At 53.7% G+C, this 19,949-nt stretch overlaps 2 protein-coding genes across 5 annotated transcripts in view; one reads left to right on the plus strand and one right to left on the minus strand.

The window, feature by feature from the left end:
- Nucleotides 1–2,699: 2,699 nt before the first annotated feature.
- SAMD10 (sterile alpha motif domain containing 10) lies at nucleotides 2,700–8,832 on the minus strand. 4 transcript variants are annotated; one of them, XR_005837001.1, is made up of 6 exons: nucleotides 7,425–8,832; nucleotides 5,049–5,230; nucleotides 4,800–4,971; nucleotides 4,298–4,438; nucleotides 3,945–4,101; nucleotides 2,700–3,456 (listed from the first exon to the last, which is right to left on the minus strand). XR_005837001.1 is itself a non-coding variant. In XM_040638629.1 (6 exons), exons 2-6 carry the CDS (start codon nucleotides 7,540–7,542, stop codon nucleotides 4,079–4,081), a joined length of 636 nt encoding a protein of 211 aa, XP_040494563.1. In that variant the 5' UTR covers nucleotides 7,543–7,570; nucleotides 7,670–8,832; the 3' UTR covers nucleotides 2,700–4,078. The 4 variants fall into 4 exon arrangements, 3 of the variants coding, with proteins under 3 accessions (XP_040494563.1, XP_040494562.1, XP_040494564.1); XM_040638629.1 differs by having other exon boundaries at nucleotides 2,700–4,101; nucleotides 7,425–7,570; nucleotides 7,670–8,832; XM_040638628.1 differs by having other exon boundaries at nucleotides 2,700–4,101.
- Nucleotides 8,833–8,953: 121 nt separating this feature from the next.
- Nucleotides 8,954–19,949, plus strand: part of PRPF6 (pre-mRNA processing factor 6) — a 45,638-nt gene continuing 34,642 nt past the window's right edge. Inside the window, 6 exon segments of the mRNA XM_040638631.1 lie at nucleotides 8,954–9,146; nucleotides 10,731–10,899; nucleotides 11,974–12,092; nucleotides 16,177–16,255; nucleotides 16,732–16,908; nucleotides 17,140–17,295. Of these exon segments, the coding sequence (XP_040494565.1) occupies nucleotides 9,076–9,146; nucleotides 10,731–10,899; nucleotides 11,974–12,092; nucleotides 16,177–16,255; nucleotides 16,732–16,908; nucleotides 17,140–17,295 (771 nt within the window). The 5' untranslated portion in view covers nucleotides 8,954–9,075.

Here is a 19,949-nt window from a genome sequence, read left to right on the forward strand (position 1 = left end):
CACACCTGGAGGCTGGCCTCGCCACCCACCTGTCACCTGCAGCCGGGGTGCGGGGCCCCAGCCTGGGCCCGAAAAGGGCCGATCGCGGGCGCCGGGGGGAAGGGGGCGAAGGCAGTGAACCAAAATGGCGACTTTTTCTGGAGAAGGAGGAGGCAGGAGCGCGGCGCCGGCGCGGGGCGCGGGGCGCGGCGCTGGGCCGGGGGTGGGGGGCGGTCCAGGCGCGGCAGGGGCGGCGGGCGGCTCCGGGCCCGGCCCTCACCCCCCCCGACCTGCTTGCTGGGTCAGGGTCGGAGACGCGGCCGAGCGAGGGCTGCTCCGGGGTCCGGCCCGGGGCGCGGCCGGCTGCTTACCTGCGGCGCCCAGCGGGACAGCGGCCGGGGCGGGGGCGGGGGCCGGGGCCGGGGCCGGGGCGCTGGGCGCGGGGCGCGGGGTCCGGGCGGCGCAGGCTGCGCGCCGCGCTGCGCACATGCGCGCTCCCGCCCCTCCCACCTTTGACAGTTTTACTGTGGGGGGGAGGGGGCGAACTCTCGCGGTATTCCTGCAGCCGCTCCGCGACGGGGAGGAACGGGTTGGGGGGAGGGGGCCCATCGGCCCGGCCCCCTCTCCGGGCTCTGGACTCCGTCGCTTCTGTGGGCTGGGGCTCCAGTGCAAAGTGGCCAGTTATGCCACCCATAGGGCAAGAGGTGTTTTTCAGGCAGTGGGGTAAACTGAGGCACTATAGGGGTTCTGGGAACTGCCCGAAGCCCAGAGTCAAGGATCGAAGCGACCAGATGCCTCTAGGCGCTGGCTCTGGGAAGGTGCAGCCATGGAGACCACCGTCCTCTTGGAGCGGAACTCTCGGCCCCGGGAGTCTTGCGCCTGCAGAGCAGGACATGGGTGTCTTCCAAGGAGCCCTGTGACCACCTCTGTCTGTGGCCACACTCGGGATTGCCTGGCTCCTAGCAGTGCTGGGGCAGTTTGAGGCCGTGGGCCCTATTGGGGCTACTGACCATTGGGCTAGCCTTTGTCTACTTGGGGCAGGGGTGACTCTAGACCAGCTGTGCTTTGCTCCAGGGTGCCCCAGAACCCGGGCCTGTGAGGGCACCCCAGGATCAGGTCTGGGGGGAATGGGGCACCAACCCTACCAGGACTTGGGAATAAATGAAGCAGGGGAAGAGGTACTGGTTGGGAAACGGTTACAAGGTGCACCGCCTTCTCTGAACCCTTTCCCACCCCCCCCAACTCCTATTCCCACTCCCCCCTTCTGTCTACCCTGGAACAGGTTGGGTGCATTGCTTGGAGACAGGGCACAGAAGGTCAGATTGCGGTCTGTCTCTTCTCACAGGGACTTTTGAGACCTGCTTCTCTAATGGCTGGCACAAAGTGCTCACAGAGAGAGGGCTGGGGGCCCTCTGTGGAGGGTTCAGTGGGTTAGAATTTCCCTTGGAAATCAGAGCCAGAGAAAGGCCCATGTGACCCCAGGAGGAAGAGCGAGGGTCCTGTCCTTCCCTTACTGACCGTGCCAACACTGGGGACAGGACATGCAGGATCTGTGGAGGGGTCAGCGCATGAGACGCAGACAAGTCTGTCATCTTTCCCCACGTAAGCCTGCATGTCCGTGTGTCTAACACATCAGTGCCCGTTGGTAGGTGTGTGTCTGAGTGACCATATGCGCTGGGCTGTGTCCTGCGTGGACATCCGATGTCAGCGTATGTCTGTGTGTCCTGTATTAGGGGAAAAGGATGCGTGTCTGCATGTTAATCCCCGGATGACTAAACGCAAGGTGTGTGTGGGTGGAGGGAACTCTGTATCTTAGCAGATGCGTGTCCAGGCTACAGCATGTCTGGATGTCAGGGCCTTGTCTGCGGTGGCCCCAATGCTTCTGTATGTGAGGGGATCATACCACCATCCTTGTGTGTCTGTGTGTCCTGACTCCAGTGGTCAGTTGATGCCCCTGGATTACCATGTGTCTGGTTGCTGTGTGGGTACCTGTGTCCGGGTTGTCGTGACCTGTGTGTTTATGTCAGAGCATTACCCTGTGCAGGGCGCTTAACGGGGGGCCCTCAAAGATTGCCATGTCAAATCCCTGGAACCCATGAATGGGACCTTATTTGGAAAAAATGGTCTTTGCAGGTCTGCTTAAATGAAGGGTCTTGAGATGAGAAGATTATCCTGGATTGTCCAGGTGGGCCTTAAATCCGGTGACGTTTCCTTGTAGGAGGAAGATTTGACATAGACAGAAGGTGATATGAGCACCCAGGCTGGGATAGAGTGACACAGCACGAGCCCAGGAAGCCCTGGGCAGCCACAAGAAGCTGGGAGAGGTGAGGAAGGGTTCTACCCTGTGCTCCAGGAGGCAGTGTGACCCTGCTGGGTTACAGATTGGTGGCCTGCATTACTGGAACAAAACCCGTTTCTGTTGTGTTGGGCTTCCCAGTTGTGGTCATGTGTTATGGCAGCCCCAGGAAAGTAACGCACCTGTGTCCGTGCGTCTGGGTGCAGTCCACAGGGCTGAGCCCAGGATTCCAGCCTCTGCCTCTTGTCCCCACCTGGTTCTGGGGTAAACAGGTGCCGTGTCAAGATGCGACACCACTGCCCCCTAGTGGCCCTGTGGAGGCACCTGAACTGGGCACTGGGGATCCCCTCCTCCCAAAGCCAGGGCCCCAACACCCAGGGCTCTTCTCAAACACCCAGTTGGCTGGAGCCAAACACACACATGGGGCATTTCAGAACCAGGTTTATTTCTGGTCTTTTTGTCAGAATAAAAAAAGCACAAAACAAAGAAGACAAGACAAGAGCATGGGGGCATGGGGGGCAAGACAAAGGAGGGAGAAGGCGGGGGCAGTGATAGGAAGGACCCTCTGCAAAAGACAACATTGTGATGGCACAAGGTGGGCTGGGACAATCAGGGTGGCCAGACAGGACATGGGGGCTTCCTGTATGGGCCTACAGGATGGGGGTCACCAGGCCAGTTGTCCAAATTCCACTCAGGACCTGCAGTAACCAACCTCCCACCTGAAGGCCAGCTCAGGGCACGGAGACGAGGCTGGCGTCTGTCCTCACCTGTCCCTGAGGTTTTTGGAGTTCCCTAGGGGAGTGGGAGGGCAGAGGAGCGAGAGGGTGGGGGCAGCCAGGACTACCCTCACTGTCCCTCTGCTGGGCAGCACCAGTCCCAGACCTTGGGCCCCCTGGCCCACGGAGTGGTTGCTCAGGTGCCACCTGGGCCTCTGGTGGGTGAGTGTAGGGAACGGAGCCCTCAAGACAGTCTCTTCAGTGAACTCGGATTTTCCCGGGAAAGGGGCAGTGAGAGTACACCGTGCCTCAAAGGCAGCCTCCACAGACGGGGGAAGAGCAGGGCTGCACTCCCAAACCCAAAGCCAGGACATGGCTGAGCCGAATCCTGGCAATGGGGTCCTCATGGTGCTGTGTTAGGTCTTGGGTGCCTGAGCAGTCCCCAGACCTCTCTTACTTCAGTTCCTGGGAATAGATGGGGGTGTGGTGAGGGTCTCCGAAATCACGAGGGAGAGTTCTTGGTGGGGCTGCTGCTGCTGCTGACTATCTGGGTGGGGCGGGGGGTGGCACTCGCCAAAGGGAGCCTCCAGGGTTTATCCCACCTGTGCCGGCAATCCTCTAGGTGCTGGGTGAGGGTGTAGAGCTGGACAAATGGGCAGACAGATAGACTTCTTGCCCTGGGGGAGGGCAGGATGCCCAGAGGAAGTGTGACTCAGCAGGCAATAGGGGCACGGACATCAGTGTGGGTGAAGGGAATATAAATAATAAACAGACTCCCTGGGAGTCTAGGGGTTAACCAGACCCTGCTCTGGCTCCAGATAGCTGCCCCGCATGCTGCCAGCAGCACCAGAGTGGATTTGGGCTCAGGTCCTGGGAGGAAGGGCCGCACCCATGCAGCCCCCACCTGCTCACAGCCCAGAACGCACAACCAGAGATGGCAATCCTGGTCCCACCTGTCCACTGGGCTGGGCTCAGCCCCTGGCACCTCTGGCGGGGTCCGAGAGGGGCTGTGTGCCAGCTCTGCATCATCCTTGCCACAGGCTCTGGTCACAGTGCTGGGGTCTGGGGTTCAAGCCTCAGGCAGCAGCTAGGACGTGTTTCCGAAGGAGGCTACGGGGTGGATGGGGGTTAGGAGCGGCAGAGATCTCTGGCATCTTCCATTCTACCCCGGGCACAGGACAGCCCTTCCTGTTGTCCTACGGCTGCCCCCCTTGAGGTCGGCCCACCCACCCCACACTTGGGCCTTGCAGCCCAGCCTCTCCCCCACCCCCATGCCTCTCTGGCACTCCTGGCTCCCCCCACTGACCTTGGCTGAGCAGCTGCAGGCTCCGCCCCTCCTCGCGCACCTGCAGGCGTAGCACCTGCTGCAGCACCTCTTGCCGCTGTGCCTCCTGTGCCAGCCCCATCCGCTGCAGTTTCTCCCCGTTCAGCCGCAGCAGCGCCCGGCCTGAAAGCAAGGGGGAGAGGGGTCGAGCCAAGGTCAACATCCAAGGGGCATCCAGAGCCGAGGCAGAGAGAAAGGGGAGGGGGACACAGAGAGACTCAAGGACGGAAAAAGGGACGGAGACACAGAAAGAGATTCAGAGAGACAGGGAAAGAGGGTGAGAGGCAGCGGAAAGGCAAGGGCGGACTGAGCCCGGGCAGAGTCCGGGCAGAGAAAAGCCAGGAGAACAGGGAAGCACACTGGGAAGACCGACGAGACAGCCCTGGAAGGAGAGGCTGGCCTAGGAGGAAACAGAGAGGGGACACGGGCAGGGTGGGGGAGGGGGGTCCTTACGCCCCCCCCCCAGCCCGGCCCCCAAGGGCACCTGTGATGGCGTGCTGGGAGAAGGCCTCCACGTAGACGAGGTAGTTGTGGGGACAGTACTTCTTGAGCCACTTGCACACGTCCTGCTGACTCCACAGGACCACAGGCCTTGTCAGGCCGCCCAGGGAGGGGCTTGTGTGGTACAGGCCATAGTGGTCCGAGTACAGCCGGCCCTGTGGAGGAGATGGGTAGCAGCTGTGGTAAGGTGGTGGGAAGGGCAGGGGCTGAGGTGGGTATGGTGGATGGTTACCTGGGGGGCCTCTGTGCCAGGCTGCTGCAGAAGCTTGACTGGTCGGCCGCCAGCGGCCCTCTGGCTACGGGAGTCGTGCCACGTGAGGCTGGTGCCTGGTGTCCGAGGCAGGTGGCAGGGGATGCTCTCAGCAGACACTGTGTGCTCCAGGAGGGTTCGACAGAAGCTGAAGTGTGCAGTGGCTGCAGAGCATGTGCCCGGTCAGAGTGGTCAGGGGCAGGACCAGAGGGTCATCTCTCTGCAAATGAGCTCCCTCTCAGCCCATTTTCCTTCCAACAAAGGAGAGCCACCTTCCCAATGAGAGGGTCCCAAACCCCCAAAGGTAGAAAGGAAGCATGCAAGAGCTGTCTTGAGTACCCCAACCCAGTCCAAAGATGAATTGGGAACATCTTTCCTCTTCTGACTGCACCGTCCATACTCTGGGGAGCAGGATGGATTCTGCTTAGATTAGAGAGACAATGTGCACACCAGGGAACATAAGACTTACAGCCTGGTGAGGGGCGATCCTGATACAGGCCTGATGTCACCCTTGCTTTCGGCTGACGCATGCTGAACCAGACCAGGGTTCAGGGAACCCAGACCAGGGAACTAGATCACACCCCTATGTCCTGGGAGACCCTGTGTGATGGCGAGCCTCTGAGTATGGTGCCTGCCCATCACCATTGAAGGCACCCAGTCTCTGCAGCCATACCAGCATTTGAGACTTGGCTCCTGCCCTGCTGTGCTCACCTGCCAACCCACCAACAAGGAGCCTGAATGAACTCTGGGCAAGCCGACAACCAGGATTCCTGCCCTTTCACCTGCCATAGGGCCCTTGGCCCAGGACAGCTCCTGTGTGTGATGGGTGTCCAGCGGGCATGGGCTGCTGAGTGCAGGTGTGCAGGGCCCAGCCATATGCTCAGGGAGCCACAGTGACACCTTGTGCCCTCTCTTCCCACACACACTTCATTACACTCCTCAAGTTGTAGTTTCACTGTCATTTCTGCCTTTGTTGCTCACATGGGTCACAGGAGGGCAGCCACCTCAATGGTCATCTCCTAGCCCTTGCACAGGTCTTGGCACACAGGAGGTGCCCAGAAACATTGTGGATGGATGGGTGGATGGAGAAAGGCTCTGTGTGGTGTCCACAAGTCAGTAGAGCCCTGGGGAGAGGGAGGAAGCTGGGCCCAGGCTTGCCCTCATTTTACAGCATCTAGGTCCCAAGTCAGCAGGCAGAAACGGGTTCTTGGCCAGGGCCCTTGCCTCACTGACTCTCAGCAGTAGAATGAGAGACCCTCCCTCCCATGAACACACCCCAAGCCCCCAACTGAGGGTAGGGTTTGGCGATGTGCCCAGGAAGTCTCAGTAATGGGAAAAAACCCATTACTCCCCCCTCCTTCTATCCCTTAAGTTTCCTCGGATTTAGCACCCCCTCTTCATTCTTGCAAGTTCCCGCAATTGAATGACCCCAGGTGACTCTAAATTTGCGGTCCAGGGTCAAACAGAGGGTGCGGCTGGTGTGGTCGCTGCCCCAATGCGGCTTCTGATATTGTGGGAAAGACTTATTCTAAGCTGGCATCTTTCAGGGCACAGCCACTTGGCCTCACATCGCAGGGCCTCGTGGAGCCGGGCCGGGCCAAGGCAGGAGCTTGAAGCTGCACCGCGAGCGCTGCACCTGTCCAGGTCCAACAGGGCCCCGCCCATTTCCTGCCGGTGCTTGGGGAAGGATCTCCGTCTTTCCGTCTGTCCGCCCGTCGTTCCGTCCCTCCCTCTTAGCCCCAACGTTAGAATTCCAGCATAAAATGGGGCGGGGGCGCCCAAGCCCGGCTCTGGCCTCGGCTCTCTCTCGGCCCACTGCAAGAGCTAGGGAAGGAAGGGCGCGCAAAGGAAAAGGTGACCGCGGGACGGTGCCAGCCTAAGGACAGGAGCCCCGGCTGGTAACCTCCTCCAAGCCAAGGGTGCGGTTATCCCCAAGGCCTGAGGCCACCCCCCAGCTCAGGACAAAGACACCAGGGACCCCGTTCCTCCAGGACGCGCCCCCCACTCCGCGCCAAGCCGCTGCTTGGAGTCTGCCAGATCCCGCCCCCGTTCCTCTCGGTCCCCGAGCCCCCAGCCCGCTATATCTCGGCGCCCTGGTCCAGCCCAGCTCACCGTCCACATCCCGATGCTCCCCGAAGCCGGCACGCACAGCCCCGGCGCGGCCTCGCGGGGGGCTCAGCTTGGTCCTTAGCTCCGTGAACATGGGGCCCAAGGATCCCGGGCCCGTGCACACGCCCCTCGCCGGGCGCAAGGCGGCCCGTGTGGCCGGCGGGGAACGCGCGCCGCTGCCCCGCCCCAGCCAGCCCCGTGCCCGAGCCGGTCTCCGCGCCCGGCGCGTCTGCGCGGCGAGGCACCTGCCTGTGAGCCCTGAGTGCCGGGCGCGCTCCGGGAGCTCCGAGGTGTGTCGGCGGCGCGCAGGTCTGCGTATGCAAAGGGTGTCTGCCGGGGTAAGGGGCCATCTCGCACACCTGGGCATGGCTTCAAGGACGAGCGACTCTGTGGACCTTTAAGGGATCCAGACGTCTGAAGGGGGCTCTGAGGCAGGGAAATAAGGAAGCGATCTTCCCCGCGGTGAGGGAGGGGGCAGGAGGGGAGCATCCTACCTGCTCCTGGAATCGTCTGTCCACTGGGACGCAGGGTCAAGCGCCAGACCCACCCCTCTCAACCACTTCCTTCCATTCTCCTGCCTCAATTTACTGACTCACTCCTTTATTCACGCGTTCTCCAGACCTCTGCAGAGGTCTCTCCCTCAAATGGGCCCTTGCTTCCCTAGACCCTCTCCTAACTCCCACCACAATGTGAACTCCAGGAAGACAGCCAGGCAGAGTCTCTCCCCTTCCCTCCGTAGGGGGAACCTGACTCAGTGCCCAGGATGTGGCTCTGAAAGCGGTTTGCTGGGAATGGGGACGAGAGAGAAGCTCCAAGGAGGCTGCCGCGGGCAAGAGGGATGTGTTCGTTCCAGGCCCGCACTGAAAAGGGCTAGGGTGGGCTGGGGTTGCCCGGTTCAGGAGGCCAGACTTGCTACCAACTGGGTTTTGCCTGCTCTGCCAAGAGTCTGAATGCTCTCCCCAGTCGTATGTGGGGGCCAGAGGCTGTCCCACAGTAGAAGGAGCAAAGGTACACACAGAGATACAGAAGTGTACGCAGAGTAGTCATGTGTGTCCACCTAATACATGAGCACAGGTCATCTCGCTAGTATCCAAGCCCACGACACACTCAAGCAGTGAATGCACGGAATTCACCCACGTGCCGTGGCCACGCATGCCCACGCACCGAGCTGTTCCCGGCGTATCTCCTACATTTACTTATCTTCGACACTTAGCTTTCTGGGGGCTGCGCCTCCACCCTCCCTGCCAAGGTCGGGGTTTGGTGGGGGCGGCGGGGCCTGTACGGGTGGCCCGTGCTTGGACTGCACGCCGCTCAGGAATCCGAGCGCTGAGAGCTGGAGGCTGCACACCGGCTGTCCGCAGCAGACAGCTGTGCGGCTCCGCTCAGACGTGTGACGCTCGGCCCCGGGGCGAAGGGCGACGTGAATGGCTAGGCCTGATGCCGCGGCGTCCTTGGCGGTTGGGCTGACTCAGACAGGGAGGGGCCCATGGGTCCCTTCGTACAGGCGGGTCTCCTCGGAAATGCGTCGGAAGCATGCAGTAGGTAAAGATGCCCCAGGCTCGGCTCTGAGGTCCTGCAGGGTTTCTGCAGGATGATGTCGCTCCTGCCGGTCCCCAGCAGGGCCGCCCGCACACCTCGCCACGCTCAGGCGCCCCCGCGCATGCGCCTCCCACTCGCCCTCGCCACAGCCGCAGCCGGAAGTCGCTTTTCAGGAACGTCCGCCCAGGGTAGGCAGAGTGGGCGGGGCTTCGTGCGGTCCGCGAGCTCTGCTTCCGGGGCGCGGGTGACGCAGGTCCCGCCCGCTTTCCTGCTGAGAAGCTGGGGTCGTCGGTGGTGGTTTTTTGCCTCCGACCGCGGCTTGCGTCCCGTCCCCTCTCGGCCCCTCGTCATCACCGGCGCCATGAACAAGAAGAAGAAGCCGTTCTTGGGCATGCCCGCGCCGCTCGGCTACGTGCCGGGGCTGGGCCGGGGGTGAGGCCTGGGGCGAGCCGCGCTCGAGCGGGGGCATGGATAACGCGCGCTTGGGGCAGGGGCGGGGGGCGGGCCCGGGCCACACAGTGCTCGCTACCCGCACTTGTCCCGGCTACGCCGTCGGTTACGGGCAGCTTGCGGCCGGCGACGGGGAAGACGAGGAGGACAGGTTAGGGTCGGGGGCCGCACTGTCTGGAAGATAGTGCTGGCCTTGGCTTACTGCTCGTAGGAGGAGTGCTCTGGGCTTAGGACCGAGCGGAGTACCAGTGCTGCTTGCTCCCGAGAAGATGTGAGACTCGGGCTTGAGCCCGTGTTTGGTCTCTGAGATGCGGAGTGAGTGACTCCTCGAGCTCAGTTGCGAACTCCGTGGCTACTCTCCCCAGGCCGGGCAGACCCCCCCACCCGCGTTTGAAGCGTGAGCGATCTTTCCCTGTGCTGTTGGTCGTCATGCACTGCGTGTTGGCTCGTGTGAGACTTGGGACCCGGTCTCCCGTGCCTGGCGCATAGATGACTACCATAAGTTGTTGAATAAATGAGCAATCATCTGTCATTCTGTCTGGTCATTCGTTCAGGACAGGTATTGGGTTTCCTTGTGGGGGTGTGGTGTTAGCATCTGTGGGGAACACGCAGTCTTACTTATGGACACCGTCTTCCGAGGACCTGCAGTTTACTAGGAGACGTGAGAGATTTGCATTATTAAGTACATAAAAAGAAACAGATTTAGAAGTCTGGGGCGGCAGCGATCAGGGAATGCTTTATGGAATGGTAGCATTTGAGCCCCATTTAGTAGAAGAGCTGCACTTAGGGATGTAGAAGTGTACCCTTAAAGGAGAAGCTGACATTTCGTGTGTTGGGTAGTTAAGAAAAAAGGCCTGGTGTGGAGAAAGATGAGGGACTCTCAAGGAGTCTGTGTGAATAGAGTGTGCAGTGAGTGGGGTCAGAGGGGCCAGAGCTGTAGGAGAGACAGAGTGCTGTGGTCAGAGCTGTGCTGAAGCAACAGGAAGACTAGACTAGAGGCAGGGTGGCTAACTTGGTTCCCAGCTGTGATGGTAGTCAAGGTTTGGGGAGGATGGATTTCAGAGGTGGACTCAGAACTTGATGGCTGGTAGGGTGGAGAAGGAGGGCGAGGGAGGCAGACCTGATGCCTTAGTGCTTGCCGTGGTACTTGGGATGGCCCTGCAGTCATCAGCTGAGGCTACCCAGGGCTGCTGCAGGATGAGCACAGAAAAGGAATTCTGATTGGGTCGAGTTGGGTTTGAGGGCCTGGTTGGATGTGCGCTGGGGGAGATGATCAGCTGGTTGTTAGAAATGGGAGGCTGGAAGTTGGGAGGAGGGAGGTCTGATCCTCTGGTGAATCTCTCAAGGAGAGCGTGGGGTGGTAACCTCAGAGTATGTCAGAAGGCTTCGCACCTGAAGAGAACAGGCTTGTAATGGTTGACAGCGCAGCGTGCCTCTTCATCGCTCCCTGGATCTTCGGCGGTTTCTCAGAGATGTTAGAAAAAGAGGTGTTAAGTGAGGACTGTGGAGGGAAGAACAAAGGAACAAGGTCACCCAGGTAAATGGGTGTCTTGGGGTCTCCTGCAGTGCCACTGGCTTTACCACCCGGTCAGACATTGGGCCTGCCCGCGATGCAAATGACCCTGTGGATGACCGCCATGCGCCCCCAGGCAAGAGGACCGTCGGGGACCAGATGAAGAAAAGCCAGGCTGCAGATGATGACGATGAGGATCTGAATGACACCAACTATGATGAGGTGACCTATGGTGCACCCCCAGCCAGTCTCCAGGAGGGCTGACCAGCTTCTTAACCCAGTGCGCTCAAGAAGGCCGGCACGTCTAATATTTCAGCCTGCTCACAGGGTGTCCTTAGCAGAGTGGGAGAGGGGGACAGGGAATCATAGAAAGAAGTGTGCATTTTGTTGTGTCTTCAGGAGAGATGTGCTTGCATTGGGATTTTGTCTCGGCTGGTTCTTAATGATGAAAATTCTTGGTGGAATTGGTGATGATACTTGATTTATTTTGTCTTAATGCGTGCTCTCTTACTTAATTAGTTTTTGTCAATTGAAGTTTTCTTCAGATGTGTTCCTCCAGATAGAATTTTTTGCTCAGAGGAAAAGAGTTTTAAAATTTCAATTCTGGAATGATTTTAAACTTAGGGAACTTGTAAGAGTAGTATGGACAGTTCCTGCTTACCCTGCATATGCTTCTCCCCGTATTACGTGACTTTAGTGCAGTTACGGACACAGCACGATTAACTGCTCTGTAGGTCTTACTTGAATTCCACCAGTTTTCCAGTGGTGTCCTATTTCTGATCAAGGACCCTGCGTTGCAAACGCAGTTGTGTCTCTTAGTGTCTTCCCATTGGGGTAGCTTCTCCATCTTTCATGTCCATGACACCTTTTTTTTTTTTTAAGATTTATTTTTATTTTTTAGAGATAGAGAGAGCGAGAGCGCACGTGAGCGTGTGTGCGTGCTTACACACACATGGTGGGGGAGGGGCAGAGGGAGCGGGAAAGAGATTCTTAAGCAGACTCCCTGCTGGTCCCGGAGCCTGATGTGGGGCTCCATCTCATGACCCTGAAATCATGACCTAAGCCAAAATCAGGCGTCAGACGCTCAACCAGCTGAGCCACCCGGGCACCCCTCACCCCACCCCACCCCCATGACACATCTGAAGAGTACTGGTGAGTTATTTTGTTTTCCCTCATCCTGGGGTTGTCTGATTGAAAAAAATGGTTCAGCAAGCATTTTATAACTAGAAGTGTTCTCTGTTTCTGCTTGAGGGGATTCTGTTGGAGGAAGAGCTGACTCTGTTGTTTTGCGCTTAGTTTAATGGCTATGCTGGGAGCCTCTTCTCAAGTGGGCCCTATGAGAAAGATGATGAGGAAGCAGATGCTATTTATGCAGCTCTGGATAAAAGGATGGATGAGAGAAGGAAAGAAAGAAGGTAAGATAAATGATTGCCCTTCACACTGTAATTACCCACGTTTACTTATTTATCTATTAATTTATTGATTATTTTTTTAAAAAAAGATTTTATTATTTGAGAGTGAGAGACAGGTAACATGAGACAGAGACCGAGCACAAGCAGTTTTGGGGAGCGGCCGAGGGAGAGGGAGAAGCCGACTCCCGCTGAACAGGGAGCCCAACGTGGGGCTCCATTGATCACAGGACCCTGAGATCATGACCTGAGCCAAAGGCAGACACTTAACCGACTGAGCCATCCAGGCGCCCCTGTTTTGTTCTATTTTTTTAAGTGGACCCCACACCCAGCATGGAGCCCAGTATGGGGCTGGCTCAAACTCACAACCCTGAGATCAAGACCTGAGCTAAGATCAAGAGTTGGAGGCTTAACCGACTGAGCCATCCAGGCGCCCCTGTCTATTTTATTTATTTATAAAGATTCTTTTTTAAATGTTTTTAAAAGATTTTATTTATCCACTTGAGAGAGCAGGTGAGCCAGCGAGAGAGCACAAGCAGGGGGAAGGGCAGAGGGAGGAGTAGAAGCCGATTCCCACTGAGCAAGGAGCCTGATGCCAGGCTCGATCCCAGGACCCTGGGACCGTGACCTGAGCTGAAGGCTGATGCCCAACAGACTGAGCCACCCAGGCGCTCTATAAAGATTTTATTTTTAAGTAACCTCTACACCCGTGGGGCTGGAACCCACAACCCGAGATCAGGAGTCGCACACTCCCCTAACGAACCAGCCAGGGGCCCTGTATTTATCCAACTTTACTTTCTTTTATTTTTATTTTTTAAAGATTTTATTTATTTATTTGAGAGAGAGAGAGTGAGTGAGAGAGGGTTAGAGGGAGAAGCAGACTCCCTGCTGAGCTGGGAGCCCGACGCAGGACTTGATCTGGGACTCCAGGATCATGACCTGAGCCGAAGGCAGATACCTAACCAGCTGAGCCACCCAGGGGCCCCTGTTTATCCAACTTTAAAAGAAAGTTTTGTGTTTGCGTATTTCAGATATGGACAAAAGTTGCAAGCGTAGTACCTGTGTCTACTGAGCTCTGAGGCCACCTGGATCTTGGTTTATGGCAGGCACACTTGCATAAACACCTGGCTGTTGAAGAGTAGTCTTAAGGTCTGGGGACTGGAGTGAAGAGCCTGAGATCTCTGTGGCTTTCCAGAAAGCAGTGAAATTTGGGGGATTATTCTTTTTTTTTTTTTTTTTTAAGATTTTATTTATTTATTTGACAGAGAGAGAGATAGCCAGCGAGAGAGGGAACACAAGCAGGGGAGTGGGAAAGGAAGAAGCAGGTTCCCAGTGGAGGAGCCTGATGCAGGGCTCAATCCCAGAACACTGGGATCACGCCCTGAGCCAAAGGCAGACACTTAACGACTGAGCCACCCAGGCGCCCCTGGGGGATTATTCTGACCAGGAGTCAGGATTACTGTCTTTGAAATGGGTGCAGTGGTGTTGATTAATGTATATTAAGTGATTTGTAGGTTAAGTGAAGATGATAAATGAACACGTAAACCCTCATAGGCAGGGGTTGTGTCTGGAGAATCTTGTTCCACACATCCATGTTGGGACACGGCCGTGGGGAGTTGGGCTGGGCTGGTGGAGACAGACTATAATGAGTCTGGAGGGAGCACGTGTGCGCTGTCCTTGGGGCCTGTTCGAGAGAAGACTACTCAGCAAGCCTCTCGTGTTTTGTCTGTGGGCTCTCAGGTGGGTGTCTTGCACTGAACTTTGGTCTAGCAAATTTGTTTTTTAGGATTTTATATATTCAAGCGAGAGAGTGAGTGCACAAGTGGGGGTTGGGGGAGTGGGGCAGAGGGAGAGGGAGAAGCAGACTCGGAGCCAAGCAGGGAGCCCAACATGGGACTTGATCCCAGGACCCAGAGATCATGACCTGAGCCAAAGGTAGACACTTAACCGACTGAGCCACCCAAGCGCCCTGAGGTCTAGCAGATTTGTTTATTGATGTTACCTCAGTGTACCTTTTGATATGGTAACTTTCTGAATTCCCTGTCCTTGTTTCTGGGGAAATTTAAGCAAAGTGAACACATAGTCTTTTAAACTATAAATAAATTATGTTGCTTTGTAAGCCTTTTATAATTTGTAAATGAATTTAAAAAAATGAAATGAAGTTACAAATAAATTTGTAATTTTTTACTACTGAAAGAATATATTATTGTTAAAGAATATCAGGACAGTGAGACAAAGTACAGGTAAGAGGATAACATTTATTCATAAGTCTGGAAAGTGACCGTTAACATTTCGGTTCACTTCCTGCTTTCTATTGCTCATTCATGCAATTCTGTGACTTCCCATAATGTATGTAGTGTTTTTAATTTTAGAAGAGTGAAATACAGTTGTTCAGAGTTTTTTTTTTTTTAATGCTTGTTATTAAATTGATGTAGGTGAATTTATATACATACAGTAATTAAGTATACATGGTTTTGCACATTAAGGAAGGTTTGATTTCAGTTTTCTGGAACTCATTAAAAAAACAGTGATGGATACATGTAGAAAGTCGTCTTATTAAGTGTTTTTTATTATTATTTTTTAAATAATTTATTTATTTGTCAGAGAGAGACACAGCACAAGCAAGGGGGGTGGCAGACAGGGGAGAAACAGACTCCCTGCTGAGCAAGGAGCCTGATGCAAGACTTGATCCCACATGACCTGAGCTGAAGGCAGACGAGTTGAAGGCAGACACTTAACCAACTACACCACCCAGGTGTCCCTTATTAAGTGGTTTTAGAAAAACGGTTGGCCTTTAAAAATTTTGTTAGGAATACTTTTCAGGATACAAACCGTAAAAAGAACACCGCAGCAAATATGGATGCCCTCATGGAGTCTGAGCCCAGGGTCACAGCTTGCGTGTTTGTTTCCCACATCTGGTGTTGGTCTTTGCTGGGTCGTATCAGGGTCCAGTTTATGCTCTGCACTGTCATAGCATCTTTATTGCACCAGCAGCATGGACCCCCCAGAGCTATACCTCAAAGATCACCTGATAGCCAGTCCACATCCATAGTCTCCTGCCCGTCTCCACAATATTGGAGAACTTTTTTTTTCAAACCAGGACACAATCAGAATCAGTCCTTGTGTCATGTCTCCTAAGTCTATCCCCCTCCCCTGCCTTTTTCACCTCTTGGTGACATTGGCTTTTTGAAGAGATCAATTGTTTTGTAGAAGGGCCCAAGCTATGGAACGGCTGCCTACCTCCTCAGGTGTCCTTTAACTTGTTCCGCTCGCACTATTTCCTGTGGAGTGGAAGTTGGATCCTGAGGCTGCATCCGAATCAGGTGAAACGTGTTTCTGTGCGTGTTGCTTCGCATCAGGGGCCACGAGGACTGACTTTCTCCAGCTCCCGGCCTGGTGTTTCTCTTTTCCAAGCACATCATTTGTCCTAATACATTCACGTTCCTTATGTTTTCCTTTTACCATATGGAAGAAAATGTAAATCTCAGTGTAAGGAAGTATTAGCTATGTGGGTCATGTTAACTCTAGTTTGCTTAACTTGGCTGATGCTTTGTCACAGTAACCCACAGATTTCTTCCGGGTGCCTAGACCTGGTCCTCGATCGCCAGAACCCAGTAGCTCTCCATCCCTGAAGACCAGTTGCATGGGTGACGAGACAGCCCATTAGTTCTGGCACGTGGACCAGAGAGCTGTCTTGAGAGGTGCACCGAGTGCTTGGAAGGGAGGGAGGCAGTGAAGGGTGGAGAGTCAGATGGGCAACTGGGACAGTGGGTCAGCTTTCCTGAGTCTTCACAGGATGGCCCTACCTTTGGAATTTTGTAGCAGTTTAAATCTGTAAATACATCTATATTCAAATAAAGTATTTATATCAGAGTAAGACAACTTGTTTTTATTTTAGTGAGTTTCTGCCTGTTTTCATTTGGTAAATAATTGAGTCAATGTATTTGTGAATGTATTCACTGCCGCCTTTGATTTAGCTGCTAAGTGTGTGGAATTATGCTTCTGGTGATTTAAGTAAATATAATAAAATGACTTTGTTTCAGAATGAGTATCCAGTATTTCTAATGCATGCAAACGTTTTACTTCCTAGGGAGCAAAGGGAGAAAGAAGAAATTGAGAAATACCGTATGGAGCGCCCCAAAATCCAACAGCAGTTCTCAGATCTCAAAGTAAGTGGACGGATAGCATGCAGTTTCTCATGCACCTAACCTGCTTTGCAGAGAATTGGGTAGAATTGATGAGACTTGACTAAGTTTGCTTTTTTGCTCTTTATTAAATTCAGATGATAGAGGAAGGTCCCTGCTTTAGTGTGTTTAATTTTATGTGTATGTGTGCAAAAAAGTCCCTTCTCCCTCCACTGAAAAACATGGGACATATGAGCTTACTTTCTTAGTAACTTTAATTGTGTTTATACTTGAAGTTCTCCTCCCTGTGTCCTCTGGGCTTTGACAGAGCAATTTATGTCTGAGTGAAGCAGAGCAGGTCCAACAAATAGAATTTTCTAAGTGAAGTAGCTAATTTCTGCCTCAAAATTCTTTCTAAACCATAATGATTTGGGGTTAGGGGTCAGAGAGAGCATAGTTTTTCTTGTGCATATGAAATTTTGCCAGAGAATAAATGTTTTTTGGGGGCCAAATGTTTCCAGAGGAAGTTGGCAGAAGTCACGGAAGAAGAGTGGCTGAGCATTCCCGAGGTTGGCGATGCCAGAAACAAACGCCAGCGGAACCCACGCTATGAGAAGCTGACTCCTGTTCCCGACAGTTTCTTTGCCAAACATTTACAGACTGGAGAGAACCATACTTCAGTGGATCCCCGACAAACTGTGAGCATCAGAAAAGAAGGCGAATAGGTCTTTAGTCCGGTTAGGTGGATCAGTCGTGGGAGCCACGGGCGGCGTTAGAGTAAGAGCTTCTGTAGTTTAGAAGCTGGACGGTGCTGGGTCTGTAGGGCTGCACGTCTCTCAGGCTACAATGGAAAGATGTCAGAGTTGATAGGGTTCTTCTGCATGAAAATGCAATCCAGTGTTTTTGTCCTCCCCTGCCCCTGCCCCCAGCAATTTGGAGGTCTTAACACACCCTATCCAGGCGGACTGAACACTCCATACCCAGGTGGAATGACACCTGGATTGATGACACCTGGCACAGGTGAACTGGACATGAGGAAGATAGGCCAAGCAAGGAACACGTTGATGGACATGAGGCTGAGCCAGGTGAGTCTGTGTCATGCAACATTTTCCTACAGATTGAGAAAATTGTTTCCTGATTATAAAACTAATCTGTGTCAGTGGAAAGTTCGTCTTTCAGAGTGCTTTATCACAAGATAAGCAGACCTGTGACAGTGTAGTTTCCTGCCCCATCATAAAGAGCGGTAGGACCCTGCCTGCAGGCTGGTCTCTGCATCTGCCTACAGGGCCTGCACTGGTGCAGTGCAGCCCGCGTGGCACTCCTGCTCCCTCTTAGGGGGGCTGAGGACTGTTGCAGGTGACAAAGGGTGGCCTGGCAGGCAGGCTGAACAAAGGCACTCAGGACAGACTGCATGCTCTGTGTTGCTGAAGCTTAGTCCTTCCATCCTTATGCAGAAATTAAGTGCACATGTATGTGCACAGTGGAATATCACTCAGCTGTACAAAAAAATGAGATCTTGTCGTTTACAACAATATGGGTAGACCCAGTAAGTATAGCTGAGTGAGATAAGTCAGAAAAAGATAAATACCGTATGACTTGATTTATGTGTGGACTTCAAAAAAACAAAACAAATGAACAAACCCACCAGCCAAAAACCAGACTCATTTTTAAACACAGAGAACAGATTGGTGGTTGCTAGAGGGAAGGGGGGATGGGTGAAATAAAGGGGGTTAAGAAGTACAAATCTCTGCTTATAAAACACATCATGGAGATGAAAAGGATAGCGTAGGAAATATGGTTAGTAACGTGGTAGCATTGTACGGTGACTGTTTATCGTGGAGAACACTGAGTGGTTGTTGTCAAATCATGGTTATACACTTGTTATACATTGTGTGTTAATTACACTTCAATAAAAAAAGTTGAGTGCACGTATTTTCCACCTGCACTTGAGTGAATTGTTCAGTGCTCTAGAAAACCCTTTCTTTTTTTTTTTTTTAAAGATTTTATTTGTTTATTCGACAGAGATAGAGACAGCCAGCGAGAGAGGGAACACAAGCAGGGGGAGTGGGAGAGGAAGAAGCAGCCTCCTAGCGGAGGAGCCTGACGTGGGGCTCGATCCCGGAACGCCGGGATCACGCCCTGAGCTGAAAGCAGACGCTTAACCACCGCTGTGCCTCCCAGGCGCCCCTCTAGAAAACCCTTTCTAATTATGACATGCACACCAGAAACCATGAAGAAAAAGACTTTCAAATTTGATTACATCCAAGTTAGAAACTTGCGTGTAGTAGAAAGCTCTGTAGAGTCAGAAGAACACACACACTGGGAGGAAGCGTGCTCGTGTGCTTGACTGCCGGTGGCAGTTGTGTGTGTAGCTCTCCTTTTGTGCACTCGAAGATGCGTTTGCACACACTTAGGGGATGTCCAGGGCTGCACATTCACACCACCAGGGCATGAAATAGGGGTGTGGAGTGGAGCTTCGCATTAAATTATTTTAAGGAAAATTTTCACATATAATTGGAAGTGGAAAGATAGTGTTGTGAATTATTCAACCATTACTGTTTGGTGCAGTGGGAAACTTGTAATTTTTAATTGAGGTTTTACTGTACTTGAATTTTTTATGTACTTTATAAATTGGAGAGTAGTTCACTGTTTATGGGTATCATGATTTAATCTTTGATTGAGGGACTTTTTGGGTTTTACTCTTTTTGCAGTGACAAACCATGTTTTTGGTGAACCCCTTGTGATTCTGTCATTTAAACGTTTTTGTAGTACCTGTAAAGTGGAATTCGTGGATTTTTCTCACTTACATACTAAGTTGTCTCTCAAGCACATAGCATTTCAGAGTCTGCGGGTGCTGGGTTGGGGGCGTCGCCTCTGCCGTCATCACTGATTCAAGGGCCGCTCCCCCCCCCAAGTGAGCCTCTGCGGGTGCTGGGTTGGGGGCGTCGCCTCTGCCGTCATCACTGATTCAGGGGCCGCCCCCCCCCAAGTGAGCCTCTGCGGGTGCTGGGTTGGGGGCGTCGCCTCTGCCGTCATCACTGATTCAGGGGCCGCCCCCCCCCCAGGGCGCCTCTGCGGGTGCTGGGTTGGGGGCGTCGCCTCTGCCGTCATCCCCCCCCAAGTGAGCCTCGGTTTGGTTTTTGGGTTATGAGCTGAGCTCGAGCACCTCTCCCTGGGTGTTGGTCAGTCTTTGGTGGTCCTTCCGTGACAGGCTGCTTTGTCATGTGCTCTGCCCGTTTCCCTCCTCCGTTTGTTTTGATATGAATGATCATTTCTGTTGCATGTGTCTTCTGTAGTTGTTACTCTTTTAGACTTGTTTGTGGAATTTAGAAATAACTTCTTTAAAAAAACTTTATATGGTAACTTTCTCAGGGTGAAACATGTATGATAAAAGATGCCATTTTAATAATTTTTAAGTGTACAGTGATATTAGTGCATTCATATTATTGTACAGCTGTTGCCACCACCGGTCTCCGGAACTTTTTCATCTTCCCGAGCTCTGTCCCCACAAACTTCCATTTCCCACCCCAGACCCTGTTACTTCTGTTCTTTTTGTCCTTATGATTGTGACAGGTCCTCCTGTGACTGGATCCATACTGTATTTGTCCTTCTGGGCCTGGCTGGTTTCACTTAGCGTAACATTCGCAAGGCTCATCCACGATGTAGTTGTGTCCGTACTTCCTGTCTTTTTAAAGCTGAAAAATACTCCGTCGTATGGATGGATGGATCCTGTTGTGTC

This window comes from Ursus maritimus, unplaced genomic scaffold (assembly GCF_017311325.1).
Source record: "Ursus maritimus isolate PB19 unplaced genomic scaffold, ASM1731132v1 scaffold_22, whole genome shotgun sequence".
NCBI classification, from domain to species: Eukaryota; Metazoa; Chordata; class Mammalia; order Carnivora; family Ursidae; genus Ursus; species Ursus maritimus.